This window comes from Dipodomys ordii, unplaced genomic scaffold (genome assembly GCF_000151885.1).
Source record: "Dipodomys ordii isolate 6190 unplaced genomic scaffold, Dord_2.0 Scaffold24, whole genome shotgun sequence".
Taxonomy (NCBI): Eukaryota; Metazoa; Chordata; class Mammalia; order Rodentia; family Heteromyidae; genus Dipodomys; species Dipodomys ordii.
In genome coordinates, this window is record NW_012267240.1 from 7521498 (window position 1) to 7540536 (window position 19039).

General features: G+C 42.7%; 1 protein-coding gene across 2 annotated transcripts in view; it reads right to left on the minus strand.

Annotated features, from left to right (window-relative positions):
• The window catches only part of Gad2 (glutamate decarboxylase 2 (pancreatic islets and brain, 65kDa)), a 71164-nt gene extending 52386 nt beyond the window's left edge, over window positions 1–18778 (minus strand). For both annotated transcript variants that reach the window (XM_013014630.1, XM_013014629.1), the window contains exons 1-7: window positions 18615–18778; window positions 17915–17974; window positions 17600–17749; window positions 16371–16604; window positions 11754–11844; window positions 11170–11282; window positions 6009–6124 (exon numbers count right to left, since the gene is read on the minus strand). In XM_013014630.1, coding sequence (XP_012870084.1) covers window positions 6009–6124; window positions 11170–11282; window positions 11754–11844; window positions 16371–16604; window positions 17600–17749; window positions 17915–17974; window positions 18615–18690 — 840 coding nt within the window. In that variant the 5' untranslated portion in view covers window positions 18691–18778. The remainder of the gene's footprint in view (window positions 1–6008; window positions 6125–11169; window positions 11283–11753; window positions 11845–16370; window positions 16605–17599; window positions 17750–17914; window positions 17975–18614) is intronic.
• Between the last annotated feature and the right edge of the window lie 261 nt (window positions 18779–19039).

Genomic DNA, 19039 nt, shown 5'->3' on the forward strand with positions numbered 1-19039 from the left:
CCCACGACTGAACCCCCCCAAAAAAATAACCAGTGTGGAACAAAGGGCTGGAGGTATGGCTTAGTGGTAGAGCACCTGCCTATCAAGCACAAGGCCTTGAGTTCAAACCCCAATACCACTGAAAAAGAAGAGTCTGAAAAGCCATATGAATTCTTTCAAACTATTGTTGTTAGTCACATACAAATGATTTAATTTCCTAGAGAATCACAAGATCAGCTTCTGCTAGTGCATAAAGATGATTCAAGACAAGTCCTCAGAACATACCTAGCTCATCTTCCTGCCCACCCCTCAGGCTGTCCTGATTCAGTCCATCCTGGTCATCAGTGGGCTTGCTAAATTTGTTCTTTTCTTTGTACTGTTGTTTTCCTGGATAACCCTTCCTTCAGATAATTATATAGCTCTACTTTTCACTCAGTGGAAATCATAGCTGGCATTTCAGATCTACAGAGAGACCCTTTGTGACCACCTGTAAGATAACCCATTCCTACTGGGTCTGGTACAATACAGTAAATGTTTCTTAGAGGACTTGGTTACAGTTTACAGTTGATAAGTATTTGGTGGATTTGTTGAGCTTATGTTCAGAGAACAGATATAGGAACCACTATACTATTAACTACTATAAATCTCTAGTCAAAATATTAATGCTGAAGGTAGCTTTGGTGACTAGAGCCAAATGATGGTGGGCTGAGTGGATCCCTAATATCTCTAGCCGAAGACCCATTGGAAAAGCAAGCCCAACCCTGAAACCATAAGGTTCTTCTCCAAACAGAAGGCAGCTACAGGCCCTTGATCCACACTAGGTACTTGGGGGAAAGAAGCAAGCTTGAACAAAGAGAAAGGATTAAACTGGTTTGGGAATCTCAGCTTTTAACTCATCTTGCATTCTGTCAATGGTCTGCCTGCTAGCTCTGTCAGTTGCCCTTAAATTTGATCCATTTGTACCAGTCATCTTCTTCTGTGTTGGTGGAGTGGATGGATGTGTGTGGAGGAACAGTGAACAGAGATGACTGGAGATTGTTACATATCAGAGATCCCCAACTAGTAGATCTTGAAGCCCAGTCTATAAATGAAACTAGAAGCTGCTTGTATTACCCTTTCCCCTTGTCCTCTTCCTTCACATTGGAAGGAATACACCTCTGACTTATATCCTGTTCATGCTAAGATCTGAGAGAAATGATAGCTTCAAATACCTTAGGAAGACTGGTAGGCTCTGTTCTTGCTTCTGGTCATTAATTGGCCTGTAAGAGCCTTCTGCTTTATAAGACATCTGAAGCTGGTACTCTGAGACCATCTTCTTGCCTTCTAATTATTATGACTTGGAAGGAAAAGAATGGTCTAGATGTGTGTTTGGAGATTCCATGAGATTCAGAGGTCATATGGCATTTCTAAGACTCCCTTATTGTTCATGCTCAGTTCTAACTAGTAGTTTAAAGTAACCACATTTTGAGTTTGTACCCTACATGTATGTTCCAAGTAAGGCATGGTATGTGCCATTCATACTGGCTATTTGGTGGCAAATACTTAACATCAATAATAAGCATACATTCATCCACTTTGGCCAATCAGTCAACAGTAATTTACTTTCATGGTCTGGGGAATTCTGAGATGAGTCAATGAAAATGTGGAATGGAATAAAGCTAAACTAAGACAAACCAACCCAGATTTGGATTCTGGTTCTGTTTGGGCAAATTATTTTCTCATTCTGAGCTATTGCTTGCTGAACTCCCATAGGAATTTTTCTCCAGGCACAACTATGAGAAATGTAGCTAGCAGGTTCATCCGGCATGTAGTAGGTGCTCACAAAAGTGTAATCCTTCTTATTCCTCATCCTTCTACTTAATGTAGTAATATCTTTAGGTCTTCCTAGTTAGCCCAAATGAAAATTTGAAAGCTTTAAACAAAATTAATGTCAATTTGCTTAATTTCAGAAGCATTTGCCATATGGTGTTGGTAAGGGAATCTCAAATTATGTAAGTAGCTACTGAGAATCTAAACTCCCAAGGCTGTGAATCCTTGAGCATGGCTCTGGTATTTCAAGAGGCAGGATATATCCAGCTTAAGGAAGCTGTTTATTCCTAGCCATGTCTCTAACTCACTGTCTAGATCTGCCTCCTGGATGGGCTCAGCAATTTCTCCCTGTGGGACTCTAGTGGGTGGCTGGTTATAGCAGCAGTGAGGATCCATCTGTGGATACTCACTCAAGCCCAGCTGTGCTCTCTTGTACATATCAGTTCCATTCTTCATCCCAATAGCTATGTAGCTATATATCATCATTCCAATCACAGAGCCAGAAAAAGGGAAGTAAGTGACCTGGGGTCATGCCAAGAAGGTGACAGAGCAGGACTTAGCATCATCATTTCTAACTCCTTCCAAAGCCTGTGGGCTTTGCACACTAAATCTGAAGAAAAGTAGGTCTACCAGTTATTTCTGACCTGGCCTTTGGAGTGAGGGAGAGTCAGTCAGTGGAAGGGAAATGGGATTTCAGGACCTCTGAGAAGTGTGATTGTTCCCACCACATGCCCATCTTCTTTCTTTCTCCTCCAGAACAACATGTGTTCCCTGAGGGTAGGCTCTGAGTCTGTAGTTCTGTACTGTGCTGAGATTGTTGTCTTTCCAGTGTCTGGCTTGGAGCAGACTGGAGGAAGGAAGGAAGTGGTTCTCACTGCCTCAGCCCTTTGCCATTGCAATGAAACTACCCTCAGGAAAGAAAGATATTTAGGTCTTCACCACTCACATCTCAACATGGATTTCAGGGTTTTTCTGAGAGTAACTTTGGGTGAGACAGAGTGGAAGAAAATACAGCACAAGAGTGATGAGGGCCCTGAAATGAAAAAGCAGGCACAAATGTAGGAGCAGAGCAGGATTGCTGAAGGCACACTGAATTCACTTTATGTTTTCACTTATTGTCTATTCTCTCAGGCTAAGTTTCTTCCTAATAGGAAACACTGTTTTATGGCTGTTGTCTTTTTTCCAGGCTGCCTTGTCCCTCCCTCCTTCCTTTTCTCCTTCCCTTCCCTTCCTTCCTTCCTTCTTTCCTTCCTTCTTTCCTCTCTTATTTTCTTCCCTCTTTCCCCCTCTCCTTCCCTCATTCCTCCCTTTTTTCCTTTCCATTTATTTATTTACCATTATTGTTTCTTAGAAGAGTTACTTTTGAAATAGAAAACCTCCTGAATATGTGAAGATCAACGTTCTAAAGTAGTTATTTAATTACTTCCCCACAGAGGTGGGTAGAAGTGATGAGGGGCCAGGGAAGACCACTGCTGACAGGCTCCTGGAGATGTGGACATGAGCTGGACTTGCTGTGTGAAAAGTAGAATGAGTTAGTTATGGCAATTTGCCTAAAAGATTCTGTTGTCTGTTGTGATTGTGAAGAAATCTTTCCTAGATGATATGCTGTTTCATAGAAGCTATTTCTGGAAGAGCTCCTGTCACATGAGGAACTAAAGGGAATATGAAATTAAGCTATGATTCAAGCTTTCAAAGGACTCAGAGCTACAGATGTGAATTACTGAGCTGGAATTTTAGCTTATCTCTAAACTGGCTTTTTAAGAAAGGACCTTGAAGTCATTCAATTAATTTTTGCTAAGCCTTTCTTTTCTAGAAGGTTTGAGGACAGTGATGGTTCCAGCAAAGGATGAAGGCAGAACCAAATGGTCTTTATGATACCTTCTGATTCTGAGATGTGACATTATGTTTTGCAGGAAAGTAGACCTTGACCTCTGGCCATGTGGCTTAACTATAGTCTCTTTTTATAGCTCAGTGATTTATTTCCTTTGTCTAATGCTGTTTACAACAATGCTATTTGCCTAAGTCTGTACCATTCAAATTTTGTAAGAAAAGGGCTGATTTGAACGAACAGAATTTCCTTTATGTGAATTAGGTGAAATTCTAGTCTGTTTTGGTGACCAGAAGTATGTTGGGTGGTCCTGGGGTGGGATTGTAAGAAAGAGACAACAGGGTCATGAGAAAACAAAAGATGACTCTTCTGTTCCCACATGTGATGCAATAAACCACAGAAAGTCTAACATAATTGCCAACTCTGGCTCAAGACCTGCCAAATGATAAACTCAATGTTCAGGACACAAGAAAAGAAGAGTAAGTTGACCTGGTTTAATAGAGAAGGAGTTGTTACTGGCGCTAAAACTACCATCATAGGAAAATGCAACAAGATGCTACAGGTGAACTTAGAGCATCAAGTAGCAGTGTGAACATTCAGTCATTCAACCCAGTAATTGAAAGAGCAATGTTGGACAGTTGGGAAACTCAGGATCTGGGTTTGGCTCTGCCATTGACTGGCTCCAAAGCTTGGGAAAAAAAGATTCTTCATTTCTGGGGCTTGGTTTACTCCATCTATAAAACAAGTGGTTGTTTTTCAAAGGTACTTAACATTTATGTAGCATCTCCTGTGTTCCAAGCATGAGCTGAACATCTTCTAAGGCTCTCATTTGGTTCTCTAAAGGTCTTGGCAATTTCTTGAAGAATAGGAAGAAAGTGGCAGTAGCCCTGTCTCTGCTATTGGCTGCCCCTCTCCTTGCTGGATCATCATGGCAGCTTCTCTATCCTGCTTTCTCCCTGATGGAAAGGACTGGCACTTGAGAAAGGTTTATGCAATTTTTATTTAGCCTGTGGAGAGCTATCTGTGGAACATGTAGGGACAAAATAATTCTACACATTAGTTTGTAAAATCTGAGAAGACCAAGGGAATAGGAACCCTTGGCCTAAAGGCAGAAGTGCCTAGGCTAAATGATGAACTCAATAGTCTGCTATCTACAGCACGAAGGATCTCTTAAGCCTAACTCAAGGGTAAGACTGAGACATAGAACTGGCAAATATAAAAGAAAAAAAAAAGATCCTCAAGAAAGTTTGCTAACGAACCATCATTAGTTTCCTTGACTTCCTCAACTACTAGGATAGCAATGAGTTTTATCCACTAGCCTGTACTTGTTTTATGTTTCCTTGTTAGGAAAACTCAGAGACACATTCTACACAAAAGACAGGAAAAGGAAACAGTCTTTAGTAGATCTGAGACTGACTATGGCTCCCTACTTCTTCCCCCCCCTCCCCCATATCTCTGTCCTTAGTCTGTGGACAAAACCTTCTCTTTCCTTCCTGTCTCCTGTTTCCCTGGCCTGAATAGGCCCCCTCTGGCCTTCCAGCCAGCTGTTTTCCAGAATCCAAGGCAAAGAACTACGAGCCAAAGATCATGAAGGGAAGATCATGTCTTTTGAGTTCATACAGCATCTAATGTCTTGCTGATTCTTGTAAAAAACACAGCTCTTGGTTGGAGCCAAGCTACAACTGTAGTGTAACTTCCTTGTTGCTGTACACTGGGATGTGAGAAACAACTGGTTGTCTGGTAGCAAAAGCTGTTTATGTGAAAAGTTGGGCCACTCTCTTCAGTGCCTAGAAAGTAGCTGGGAGAATGGCACAAACTCTTTGAAGGCAGGAGAAGGAATATGGAGTTCTCTGCCACACCATTCAACAAAGAAGACCAGAGCAGGTGCCAGCCCTGAGCTAACTGAGATAGATCTGGCCCAGGGCTGGAATATGTAGACCTCTCTGCTGTTTCTTAGGGTGCTGAAAACCCTGGGTAAGGCATCCAAATGGCTCAAGTCACCATGAAGGTAGGTTATTTATTTGATGAGCTGGTCACACTTTTGATCTGCAATATTGTATGAGTAGGGCAATGTGCAGTTCTGATTACATAGAGCTAGATGACATTCCAAACGAGCGCATAATTACATTGCCTTCTCTCCTCTTCTCTCCCCCTACGGTGTGGCATCACAGAGAACTCAAGAGTGGCGACTAGAGAGTAAACAACAACAACAACGAACTTTCTGCCTCCTGAATGTTGGAGACAAGGATACTCATAGGACCCATTGCTTTCTCATTGTGGCCCAAGAATAATCTCTGGGGATCCAGCATTCTTCGCCGCTTTCCCTTTGGCTGGGATATGTTATGAACTAGTGTGGACCTTACACTTGGCAAGAACAGAAACACACACGTACGTGCTCGGACGTGAAGGCGATGAGCCTGGGAATCGCAGCCATTCCTTTCTCTTTGACTTCTGGAAACATCTTGTAGCGGGCAATCAGCATGGCGTACATGTTGGAGATGGCACCACCTGCAGGGCACAGTGACACTGTTACTGTTCCTTGTCATGATCCTCATCAGTCAGTCCACCTGCCAGCGGGGCCTTAGTCCCTATTTCCACTGTCCTGGGACACAGGAGGAGACGCCTCAGGGGAGATGTTGAAAACCCCATTGGTTGTCCCTTGAACTGAATTCTCAGACTCAAAGACAGGAAGGCAGAGGGTTCTGAGAAGGTTCCTTGGGCCCAGCTGGAAGATGGAACCTATCTGTGACACTCTACTTTGGTCACTAACGGTCAGGATTAAATGATCTCTGAACGCTGGTATTGCAGGAAGACACTTTTTAAGACGAGAACTGTGTCTCACTTCTTAATTTGTGAACGTGGTTATTGTATAGTAGGGCTATGAAATCCCAGATATATTTTGCTGGTGAGTGGTTATATATTTTCATTTCCTCTAACTACCTTGTGCTTGGACCACAAAAAAAAAAAAAGCTTCGATTAATGTGGGCTGTTAATAATTCTTACAGAATGTGAGATAAACATCAACCCAGTTCATCATACTCATCTCTTGATCATTCAAAAACAGTTCTTTCTGCTTAAAGATATTCTTAAAATAGAATTTAGGTGAACACCTTATTTCATAAGTATAATAAAAGAGAATAATTCTGAACACTTTGGGGGGATTTTGTATTATAAGGGTTTTTTGAATGTCCTGAGACTTTCTCAGATGTAAAATTTTATAATTCCTTTAAGACAAGGAGGAACACTTTAGTTGAATTGTTAAGTAAATAATGTACCTTTCGGTTGATAATTTATCCTTAGGTCTCATTCCTCTTCATTTTTCTAAGACAAAGTGCACATGCTATGAGGTTTTTATCTCGTAACTAGGGTCTCAATTTGATAAGCAAAGGAAAGGGAGCTTTCCCTAAAGTTTTTGGGTAGCAGCTTAGGTTTTATTTTTTTTTCATTGTTGTTGTTTGTTTAGATTTTTTATTTTTTATTTTTTGCCAGCTAGGGAAAGATAGACTGCTACAATGCAAATTAATTCACTGGCATGGAAGGCACAGGTACTACCTTCTTGTCTTGGCCTATGATGTGAATGCTTTGGCTTGCCTTTTCTCCTGGTGTCTGAGGGGCAGAAAGGCTCTGGGCCAAGTTGAATGGCCTATGCAGGACTATGACCTTTGCTTCACAAGTCCTGGGCTCTGACCCAGGCAGGCCACCTGGCACAGAGCAGTCATTGCCCAGATCCTGGCATTCTCACCATTCAGAATGAGGGCACTTTCTACCTTTCTGGACCCCAGAGATATAGTATGAGCAGAATCCAGGTCAAGTCTGCTCTGAAGAGCTAAATTGTTAGTAGGCTGAGATAGGATGCTAGATAACGAATCAGCTTTTGAAAGAAAATTTTTTCCCTCTAGCTCATGATTTCTCAGTGCTGACACATGGGCATTTGGGGATTCACCATTCTCTATGGTGAGGGTTGTTCTGGGCAATATAGGATGTTAGCATCATCTATGTCATCTATCCATTAATTGACTTCAGCATACCCCTCCTCCAGTTATTAAATATGATAAATAATAATAATAAATGTAAATAAAATAAAAAGAATAAAATGGGTCTATAGACATTGTCCAGCATTTCTTGGCAGAGGCAGAGACAGAATATCCCCTATGTGATAGTTGCAGGTTCAAAGAGTAAAGAGGGGAGAAGAGAAAGGGGAAATGCACAAAGGAGCTGTTCTTTACAGAACAACTATCCAAGATGGCTTTCATTTTCTTTTCTTTCTCACATCTCATTTTGTTGCTCAGTCACCTTCCAAGCTGAAGGTTTTGAGTGAAGGAGCCCATGGGCTTTCAGATAGAATAGATTATCTTGTGAAACCCAATCATTCCTGCCCTCCTAACTTCTTTATTCTCTGCATATGCTACATAATCTGATTCCTATGGTATGAAAGGATTTGTGACTAGGGTAAGCTTTCCTTTTTGCTTATCCTTTGTGATGGGCAAAGCAGTGAGGACTGATCCAGTTCTCTCTGGTTCTCAGGTACAGGTGACATCACTTAGATAAGAGGATTCCTTCTAGAAGTCATAGTGGGCTTTTCACAAAACACACAGCCTCTGAGTGTTACAGACGGGGTAGAAAGCCCACAAAGCTGAGCTCTGTATTCAAGTTCAGTCCTAACTTTGTACATGGGACCTTTAGATCACATGTATGATTTTTCCCTCTCCCCACTCCTTTCCAGTCTTAAGACCCTTTACCCCATCTAGACAGTACTTGACAAACCGTCCATTAGCAAATAAGGATGCTCTGTGTGAGCCATTTGCCTTCTGTGATGTCTCACAGGAAGTCAGTCTTCTCTGCTGCCAACTCTACAGCGGATTATCTACAATACACTGTACCATGACATTTGCAACTTCCATGTTGGCATGATAGCATGTGGACCTACATGCTCCAAGGAAGAAGCTATGGTCAAGCCTAAACCTACTGTATCACCTATATCTACTTGTCCATCATCCATAGGATGGAGGAATAGGTGACAAGTCCATACCTAGCCCAAAAGAACTGACTATGACAATTCTTTCTCTGGATGTATGTTTTCCAGGGTAACGAAGATCCCAGAACTGACCAGATTAATTAGGCCTGACTCCTAGTCAGGTTTCTAGATGCAACAGGTACAGCTGTTCTCTTCCTATGCCTTTGAACTATTAAACTAGAGACCTTGATGCTATTGGCATACCTTTGGGAGAGCTCAGCACTACACCCATCTAAGTGAGGTAGAAATGATGATGATCCCTTGTGAAAAATACCTCCAAAGCATCAATTTCTGGCAATAAGAACAAGGCTAAACCCAGCACCAACACAACAAACAGAAATACTGAGTACTAAATTCCGTGTGTGTGTGTGTATGCGTGTGTGTGTGTGTGTATGCGTGTGTGTGTGTGTATGCGTGTGTGTGTGTATGCGTGTGTGTGTGTGTGTGTATGCGTGTGTGTGTGAGAGAGAGAGAGAGAGAGAGGGAGGGAGAGGGAGGTGCCAGTGGCTCTATCTGCAATGCTAGCTACTCAGGAGACTGAGGAGACTGAGATCTGAGGATGCTGGGTCAAACTAGCCTAGGGAGGAACGTCCATGAGATTCTTTATCTCTAATTAACCATCAAAATAAACAAATGAACAAACAAGAAGTGGGGCTGTGATTCAAGTAGTGGAGCTCAGATTTGAGCACAAAAGCTCAAGGACAGCATCAGGCTCAGAGTTCAAGCCCCAGAATGGATACTAAACATAAAGATAACTTAAGATCCACCACAGCTGGTATTCAGTAATTTGTTGTTGTTGTTGTTGTTGGTTGTGGGCCTGGGCGCTGTCCCTCAGTTCTTCAGCTCAAGGCTAGTGCTCTACCACTTGAGCCATAGCACCACTTCCAGCTTTTTCTGTTTATGTGGTGTTGAGGAATCAAACCCAGGACCTCATGCATGCAAGGCAAGCACTTTACTACTGAGCCACCTTCCCAGCCCCTCAATAATTTTTTTTTGAAAAAAAAAAAGACTCAAAAAGAAAACCAGGGGCTGGGAAGGTGGCTTAGTGGTAGAGCGCTTGCCTTGCATGCCAGAGGTCCTGGGTTCATAAGCAAAAAGAAAAAAGCCGGAAGAGGCTTTGTGGCTCAAGTGGTAGAGCGCTAGCCTTGAGCTGAAGAGCTGAGGGACAGTGCCCAGGCCCAGAGTTCAGGCCCCAGGACCGGACCCCCCTCCCCAAAAAAAAAAGAAAAAAAGAAAACCAACTTTTTTTTCTCCCTTGAGCACCTGATAAATGTGCTCTCAAGAGAAAATGAAATAAAGAAAAATAAAATAAAATAAATAGAAGATCTGAGCTGGTAAACAAACACACTTAAGTGTTAGTTTTGAAGACACTATTCCTTGTTCATCATTTATTTTTTCTTTGTAAATAAATTCTCCTCTGTCTCTTCTACTTGTCTGTGTAGATTTGCAGAAGAGAGATTAGGACTGTGGGCTTTGCTTTGCTTGACACAATGGCAGGTGTGGCTGTCTAGTGGTGTGGTCTTAGTGTAACTGACGACACCTCCCTCCTGACATTGATTAGGTAATGATCTTCTTTTGCTTGGGTCAGTGGCTCTCATTTCCCACTGCCTTCTTAACTTCTATTTTTTCTTCTGCATCAAAGCAAGATCACACCCATGAATCAAAGGCACAGCTTTTGTTTCAGGTTCATTCTCTGGACTGAGAGAGGTATAAATAATGGCTTTTATAATGGCGATACATGGAAAAGATTGGATGGTATGATAAAGAAGAGGAGGAATGAGAAATCTCTGAACAATTAACCCCTCCCCCCTATTTTTAGCTCTAAGGAATTCTCTTCTTAGAAATTATGTGCCCTTTCTGAAATTAGTGTAAAATCAGCCTTCCTGCTGTTTCAAAGACTAGATGGGGCACATATGCTCAACTGAGTAGATCTGCCTTTATATACACCTTGAAACAGTGAATGTTTTATTAAATTAAGCTACCTTTTTCTCTTTACTAATTCTAGGAAGCAAATTAGTGGATCCTATTACTAAAAATCTTTATTCCATAATCCTGTACGTAGGGCCACAGTAGCAATTATGGGTGAATAGCATCTCTGTTTATGCTCTTTTAAATACAAATAATTGCAGCTTGAGTATGGGATAGTTAGGTTGGAGATTTTTTTTTTTTTTGCCAGTCCTGGGGCTTGAACTCTGGGCCTGGGCGCTGTCCCTCAGCTCTTCAGCTCAAGGCTAGCCCTCTACCACTTGAGCCACAGCGCCACTTCTGGCTTTTTCTGCTTATGTGGTACTGAGGAATAGAACCCAGGGCCTCATGCATGCGAGGCAAGTACTCTACCACAGAGCCACCTTCCCAGACCAAGGTTGCAGATGTTTTTAATGGGCATATGCACTTCACCACACACATATCTTTTATCAACAGACAGCCTATACAACCTAATCAGAAATAGAGACTATATACTTTTCTTAAGTTCGTACAAAACAAGTCATATCAGGGAAAAACCACCACAACAATGCAAAGAAAAGTTGAAATTGTGTACCAGGAGAAAATATTCCATCACCAGAGCCTCCAGGCCAGCCAACAATTTCTCTCATTTTCTTTAGTGTGACATATTCCAAAAGCACAAATACTGGAGCAATCTCATAGGTGAACCTGAAAGATGAAAATGGCCACATGGATGTGTGGAACAAAGAAATAATTTACACATTAGACTACCTACAGATTGTTTTTCTCTTTCAAATCTACATTTGCAGACATTTTGATAATAACATTAAGAAGAGAGAAATTGTTGATAAAGGTTTTTCTAAAAGGTTTTCTCATTCAAGGGAGGTTTATAATAGTGAATAAAGAACATTGTAGAGTTATACTATGTAAAAGGTAATATTAGGTCCCATTTCTCTTTCACATTATACATAATTACAAATCAAAAATGCCAGAGAATCTTTCTTTATAATTTTGAATTCTTATGCTTTGCATCAAAGATATATCACGGCTATTTCCTATTAAGTAAGAGTGAGCTCTTACATAATTCTGGAGTTAGTATCCCTAGCGATTTAAGAGGTAGACTATGGGATCTCTCTGATAATTACCCTAGATTACACAAAAGCCTGTTCAACTACTTACATGTTAGTGTTTGCTGTTGATGTTAGCCAGTCTGCTGCTAATCCAACCATATCCAATCCAGTGGAAAGTTGATTGAAATATCTGGGGTGCCCTGAATAAAAAAGAAATACTAGAATCAGGATTGCATCCAGTGAAGATAAATGCCATTAAAACCACATATTTTTTTCCCAGCTAAAGGTCCTTGAAAGATCTTTTAGTAATAGGAAATAGACATTCAGAAACCCAGTATGCACACACATGTAAGTACAAGAATACATAAGCATACACATACACATAACCTTGCCTACAGCCACAGAGACTACTGAGTGTGCTAGTATCTCTTAAAACACATTTTAAGATCTTCTTTTTAAAATGCTCTACAAAAAACAAAGATCAACATTTGTCTTGCAGTCTGGACACTGAACATCATCTATATATTCAATATATTTTCATACTAGAATGCACTGAAACCTAAAGCAGTTCAAAGATAGATGAGTTCTTGTTTGCATTTGGGCTGTTGGAAGTCCTTTTCACTGAATGGTTCTGAGAATCAGTTATACCACAACATCTGCCAGACGTGCCAACATTTGTAATAGTATCAGTGACAAATGGCTGATAATCACAAAAGACAAGGCAAAAATGAGAAAATAGGACACTCTTGAGTGATCTGCCCTGGATTCAAAAGGTGAAAAGTGTCTAAAGATGGCAGGGTCAAAACTAACTCTTATCAATTCTTCTCTGCCTGAATATTTAGTTATAAACACCAGACTGCCTACATAGTTGAGATTTAAAGTCCAGTTCAGTCAACATCACTGTCTTGTCAACAAGATACATGAAGATATATCCAGAGGCCTGATTGGCCCATTAGTGGGGCTTATCTAATTAACACCTGGCTTTCTCTGCAATTCTCTTAAAGGGTTGACATCCACATACTCTAGAGGCTATTATTTTTTTAAATGTGATTATAAATACCTCTTCTTCTTGTTCCATGAAAGTCTATCAATAAACCAGGGCACTGGCTTAGCCACAGAAAGTTTGGATGACAAACAATTATGGAAATAAACATCTGATAAAAAAGGAATCTGTCACTTGCTGGACACCTGTCTGCTGTCTGGGGATGTGATAGGCTCTCACCACCAGCTCAGGGAAAACAAGATAAAGGATGGCAAGGGGGGGTGGGTGGGGGAGCAGGAACAAAAGTCAATACATAGCTTATCTCCCCAACTGGCTTGCTCTCTTATCAGCCTCAGACATGTGGCCAGAGAATTAGACTGGGAAAAGACAGGAGCACATATTAGAGGGCCTGGAGCTCATGTATGTCTTGGTAATTCCCCAGCACTGTTTCATCTCCCTATGGCCTGGCATGGTGTCCTCTCTGGTTTGCTCTTTTCTATGCCCTTTGATGCTGACCCCATCAAGTTTACCCATTCAGGAAAGAGTACTGGTGCTGCTGCTGCTGCTGCTGCTGATGTGTGAAACAAAGCCCCACTCCTCTCTGCCTCATTGACTCCCCATTTCATTACAGTTCACAGCTGACATCACAGCCAGCCTCTCCCACCCAGATGCCCCTCCATTTCTCTATCCCTAAGCTATATTTTTCCAAGTGGAGAAATGAATAAGGATTAGCTCCATCTACTCTTTCCACTCATATGCATTTCCTGGATAAATTTACTCTCTCTTGTCACATGGGATTTAACTCTATGTAACGGTGGCATTAAAGCCTTTGTGTAACACTGGGAGGGATTCTAAGGTGTGAGCTGTGAACACAAGGTTGCTGCTTCAATTGTTGGGTTTCCCTCCCACTATATAATTTTTGACCTTGGTCTCCTATTTTCTCCTACATCACAATTTTCATTCACGGGTACTGTAAAAATATGGAGGGAGGTAGTTTGACAGGTTAGAATAACATGCTCTTTTGATTTCTGGCAGAAATATCTCCCTAGTTATATTTGTTCTTCTGTGGTCTCTACAGACTGCCGGTAAGGGCTGCTCAGTGAATCCAATCAAGACTGAAAGTGTGAGATCATGACCTGAGCCTGCCATTTTGTCCCAGCAGTCCTGGGCACCCCAGAGTTGCTGGGACCTGTGAGGAGGGATGAAGGGTACACAAATGGGAGACTCTCCTGGCTATGTATAATGAGGGCAGCTAGAGAGACAGTATGCTTGAGATGTGAAATTAAGGCCTATGTCAGTCCCTAGAGTGTCCTTCTATAGTGTGTGCGCTGGGCAAAACGCACAGCCTAGGGAAAATCCCAGCTTGTGCTCACAATCAGTTGAGGAGGGGCCCAAAGTCATCCAGACTGTTGTTTATATACTGGCAACCTGCACAGGGTCAGCCTTATCTATTAACCATTCCATGCCATTTGTCTTGAGACTGGATTAAAGATTGAAGACTACATTAACCCCATTTTCCTCAGTCATGACCAATACCTAATCTAATAATGCCGCACACATGACCAACAATTCCAGAACCCTCCCATTCCCTGAAGTTTTCTGTTCCAACATTTCTTTTGCAGAGGATTTTAAACAAATACATTGTCACTACTTCCTTTCAGAATAGTCCCCCTCCACTGCCTTTCATTTTTTCTGGAGCTTAAGTGGAAGTCAGGATAAGGTCTTTTCATAGAAACCAGATAATAGCATGCACTCCTAAAAATCATCTTCCAAGGATGATGAAAATACTGCATGATAACAGGAATGACAACTGTTCTGGAAGGCTCTGAATGATGCTAGGTGACAAATGAAATAGAGCACAAAATTTATAAACTTGCTAGTTGAAGAGACAATGTGGCCATCTTTAATGTTTTTTGGAGTGTTATTGGGGGAGAGAAGGTCAGAAGACTAAACATGCTGTGAATAAAGTCCAGACAGTCCATCAGTATTGATATACTTTGCTTATAAATCCAAGTGAATCTTGGGATTTAAAAAATCTGAGCTTTGAATAAAACGCATCAGAGTAACACTTGACTAGCAGTTCCAAAAACATTATGGCAAGTCTACGTGTTGAATTGTCCTATCTGTTCCTGAGGCTAAATGATTCCCTGATAGAACCATTCTTTGCACTGACTTGCAATTCCCATTATCTTAATTGTGTACGTTGCATTTCAAACACCACTAGCCTTTAAGAAGATATAAAACATTTTTACAGATTCCTTTTTGGTTTGGTAACAATATAAATAATAAGTACCAATTTACCATTACCATAGTTAATTATTAGGTAAGGGGAAATCAGTCAAATAAAGATGCAGGAAATGCTGTGTGTGTGTGTGTGTGTGTGTGTGTTGGCAATGAAGGAACATCTTTTATTGTTTACTATATCCAAACCCGAGATTATCTAGGAATATTCATTGAAAATGATAGCTAATAAATCTTCAAAAAGATCAAATCAGATTCCATAAATCAACAAGTTAATTCCTCTCTGTAGTTCTAAGTCTATAGTCTGACAAAAGTGGATAATAATAAATACAATAAATCAAACTTCAAGACTTTCTGTATGTAAAAAAACTCCTTTCTGTTGATATAAAGAATGCTTGCATCCTCCCCCATGATAAAAATCTCAGAGCAAACATTCTATCATGTTACTTGTTAGTTAGAATCATCAATCCCAACAACTCATCCACAAAAATAATATTGATAATTCACCAAGCAAAAAATTGCAACATAAAAATATGACCTTTATGATAATTAGTGCTTATGTAATATTGTAATTTTTTATGTTAGCAGATCTTTTAAAGGCTACAAATCAGTTTAGATATACATGGCTTTCTTTTTCTACCAGAAATGCATTCATATAGATTTCTTAATGATAAATGCCACTGTTGCTTATGTATCAGGATGGTAGACAATGTAGACAAAACCAAAATATTCACGACCAGGGTAATAAAGATCTCATTTTGTGGAGATATTTTTTAAAGTCTGGAATGCATTCAAATAAATATTACACCTGCAGCTATAATATGCATAAAATATGAAGGAGCCTGTGAACAAAACAAAGGACAGATCACAGCTATATTAGAAATATATCCTCCTCCCTCCTTATTCAAAGGCTGTGAAAGACACACATCCTCACACAATACAGCTATATTGCTAAATTAATCTACAGTGTACTTTGCTTGGTATGTCTTAATACCTCTTTAAAAATAGGAGAAAAACTGGAATTCAAATCTGAAGTCTTGGCCATTGGTCACTAGCTCAATGCCTACATAGCTGATTTAGTTCAAATATGGTTAGTCCAGTTTTTGTCTGGGTGTATGCCAAAGAAATTACCAGCACTACACTGGAATCCAGGCTTTTGTTGGATTATACCTTTAAACATTTCCATATTTCCCTTCTTTCTCCATTTTGGGTCAATTTTTACTGGCCCCTGCTGACAAATGGTTGCTTCTACACCACTGTTAATCTCCATGGCCAAATACATGCTATATAAAGTCTTATGATTTATACTGCTAATGTTTCTTATATTAGCAAATTCATATGCATTAATAATAGCAGAGTGCTTTTGATTTGAATCTTTGCAAATGATGACAATAACTTCGTATTTCAAAAATAATTGCAACTCCATAACACAGGAAAGATTTTTATAGAAAAAATTAAAGGAATAAAAAGAAAAAAACTTTATTATTTCTGATAGGACAATACCTGTTTTAATTGCATATTTTAGAGTTGTTTGGCAATGCATCAAAATTTCCTCCAAATTTTGTGGTTGGTCGGCCAATTCCCAATTATACTCTTGAAGCAGCTCATTGGGATAATGGAAATCAATCACTTTGGTTGATCTATCAAAGCTTTTCACCACATACTGAAGCAAAATGTCGATTACATTCTGCAGAAACGCCAAAGTGGGCCTTTCTCCATCACATGCGGGTAGCAGATCTAAAGAATGGCATTAAAACGACACAATTGAATATTCACGCAGATCCCGGTTGGGACATTTTTCTTTCAAATGAGAAAAATTTAAAACAAAGCTTTTTGGAAAGGCAGAGCATTTGGGGGAGCAAGTAATAAGGGGAGGCATTTTTCAAAGATAGTGGGAACAAATGGGAAATTTTAATGTGTCTTCCGGAAATTATTTTCTTTATTTACATTGATCCATCGTTTTGCCAGCTTGCTTTCTTCTCCTTTTCTCTCCCAAAGAGTGTGACTACATTTATCTATTCTGTAGGGGTTCGCCCTAAATGTTCTTTCTTGGATTTAAAAAACCATGGTAAATGTTTGTGGAAATCCACCACATCCGAAATCTTTGAGAAATGCCTTCTTGTAAACTAGGGAAATTAGAACATGCAAAGTTAGAATTTGGCTTGTTGAAGGCCAGCTGTTTCCAAAGCGTGTGTGTGTGTGTGTGTGTGTGTGTGTGTGTGTGTGTGTGTGTTGGCGCGCACGCGCGCGAGTGTGTTGGTGTATAGCACGAGCATTGAAGACTGGCTGTGTAAGCACACAGGAGCGCACAGCTCTCACTGGAATGAAATTCCTCTGTGAAGTCGCAGCTACCAAACGACTGGTGATCGAATCTAAAGACGTAAACCATCTCAGCAATTCGGAACGATTGTAATAGAAACCCCAGTGACCCCCGGGATCTGACTACAAGGCGCCAGGAGCGTGCACCCGCCTTCGCCATCGCCATCAGCAGCTTGGATGGCCAAGCTGGGAAAAGGGCCGGTGGGCCCAGAGTCGGCCCACAGCGCCAAGGCCCTGAGCAGGGCTGATTCGGCAGGCCCAGAGTTCCTGGCTGAAGATTCTTCTAGGACCCACTAGTGCCGGCCTCCCGGGCGCCTTTGGTCTGGCTCCCAGCCCTGGGCGTCGCCGGGGGCCCAGGTGGACGGGGCGGAGCCAGGCACGGGGTGGCCCGGGGTTCTGGGAGGCGCCTTTACCTGTTGCGTGGAGAAACGCGTAGTTGATGTCCGCTTTGGGGCAGATGCATGGCTTCTGGTCGCAGGTGCAGGCGACTTTCCGGGGGGCGGCCTTCGGGGGTACGCTCCCGCCGCTCTCCGCTGGCTTCTCCGCGTCTCCATACAGCAGGGCTGGACAAGGACACGCATTGCAGGCGTCGGTCAACCGTCCACCAACCCGGACCCCCTCTCCCTCCCCCCGACCCCGTCCCAGCCCTGCCACTCGGGTGCGGGTGCCACGGCGAACCCCCACCCCCCGATCTCGCCCGCCCTCCTTGCCAGGGCGCCGGCACTCACCGCACAGCTTGTTTCCGATGCCACCGGTGAACTTCTGGGCTACCTGGCACCAGGCTCGGGCTGCCAAGGCAAGCAGGGCAGGCAGTGAAGCAGAAACACAACAGACGGGCGTGTGCAAGTTCGTTGTGGGTGGACAGCGTCAGGAAACCCCGATTCTGGAAAGGGGGTGCCTACCTCGGGAGGGACTCAGATCACCCTGGGCAGCCCCCGGGGCATTGGGCAACCGAGGAGAAGCTGAAGCCCTGACACTTTTGGCCTTCCAGGAGCCGCTCATGGCCACAAACTCCCTTCCCGCGTGCCCAGAGCGAATTTTGCTAGACACCAAGCCCATCGATTTCCTGCACTCTCCTTCCAGATCGAGAATTCTCTGTTCCCCTTTGCTTTCTTCATCGCCCCTACCCCGGGGTCTAGACATCAAGGGACAGATCGCCCGGGTCCGCGGCATTCGATGTTCTAGAGGCGCCGCATCTTTTAGGAGCCCCCCTCTCCTAGCTTTTCAGGGGGAAGGGGCTCAAGACTCTTGGGGGTTCCTTCCCCAGGGCAAAGGGCTGTGTGGGTCTCGGGCGATCAAGGACTTAGCTCCAGAGCAGGGCGAAGTGCCTGAAGTTTCCTGTTGCAGGTGGCAAAGCCTCCCTCGTCTTTCCCGCAGCCCTGTAAACCCCAGGCCGACCTTCCAACGCTTTATTTCCGAGTTTCCTACCTGTGCCAGGGTTTTCAGGATCCCCGGAGCCATCCTCAGACCCGAAGGACCAAAAACCGGAGCCGGGAGAGGCCATGGGCGCGGGGAGACGGGAGCAGGTCGCGTCCGACTGCCAGCTGCGGGCGAGCTGCCTGGGGCTCAGGCGCTGCGCGCGCGCGCCTGCCTGTGTGTGAGTGTGTGTGTGTGTGAGTGAGTGAGTGAGTGTGTGTGTGTGTGGAGGGAGGAGGGCACAGCGCGGGGACTGGCGCGGCCACCCGAGGAGAGTGGGTGTCACACGGGGACAGAATATGTGCGTGTGTGCGTGTGCAATCGCGCCCGGGCTGTGTGAGGGCTTTGGGGATGTGGCAACTCTGGAAGGCGCGGAGGTGAATCAGGGAAGGGGTCGGAAGGAAGGGAGATCGGACAGCCGGGAGAGCAGGGATTTT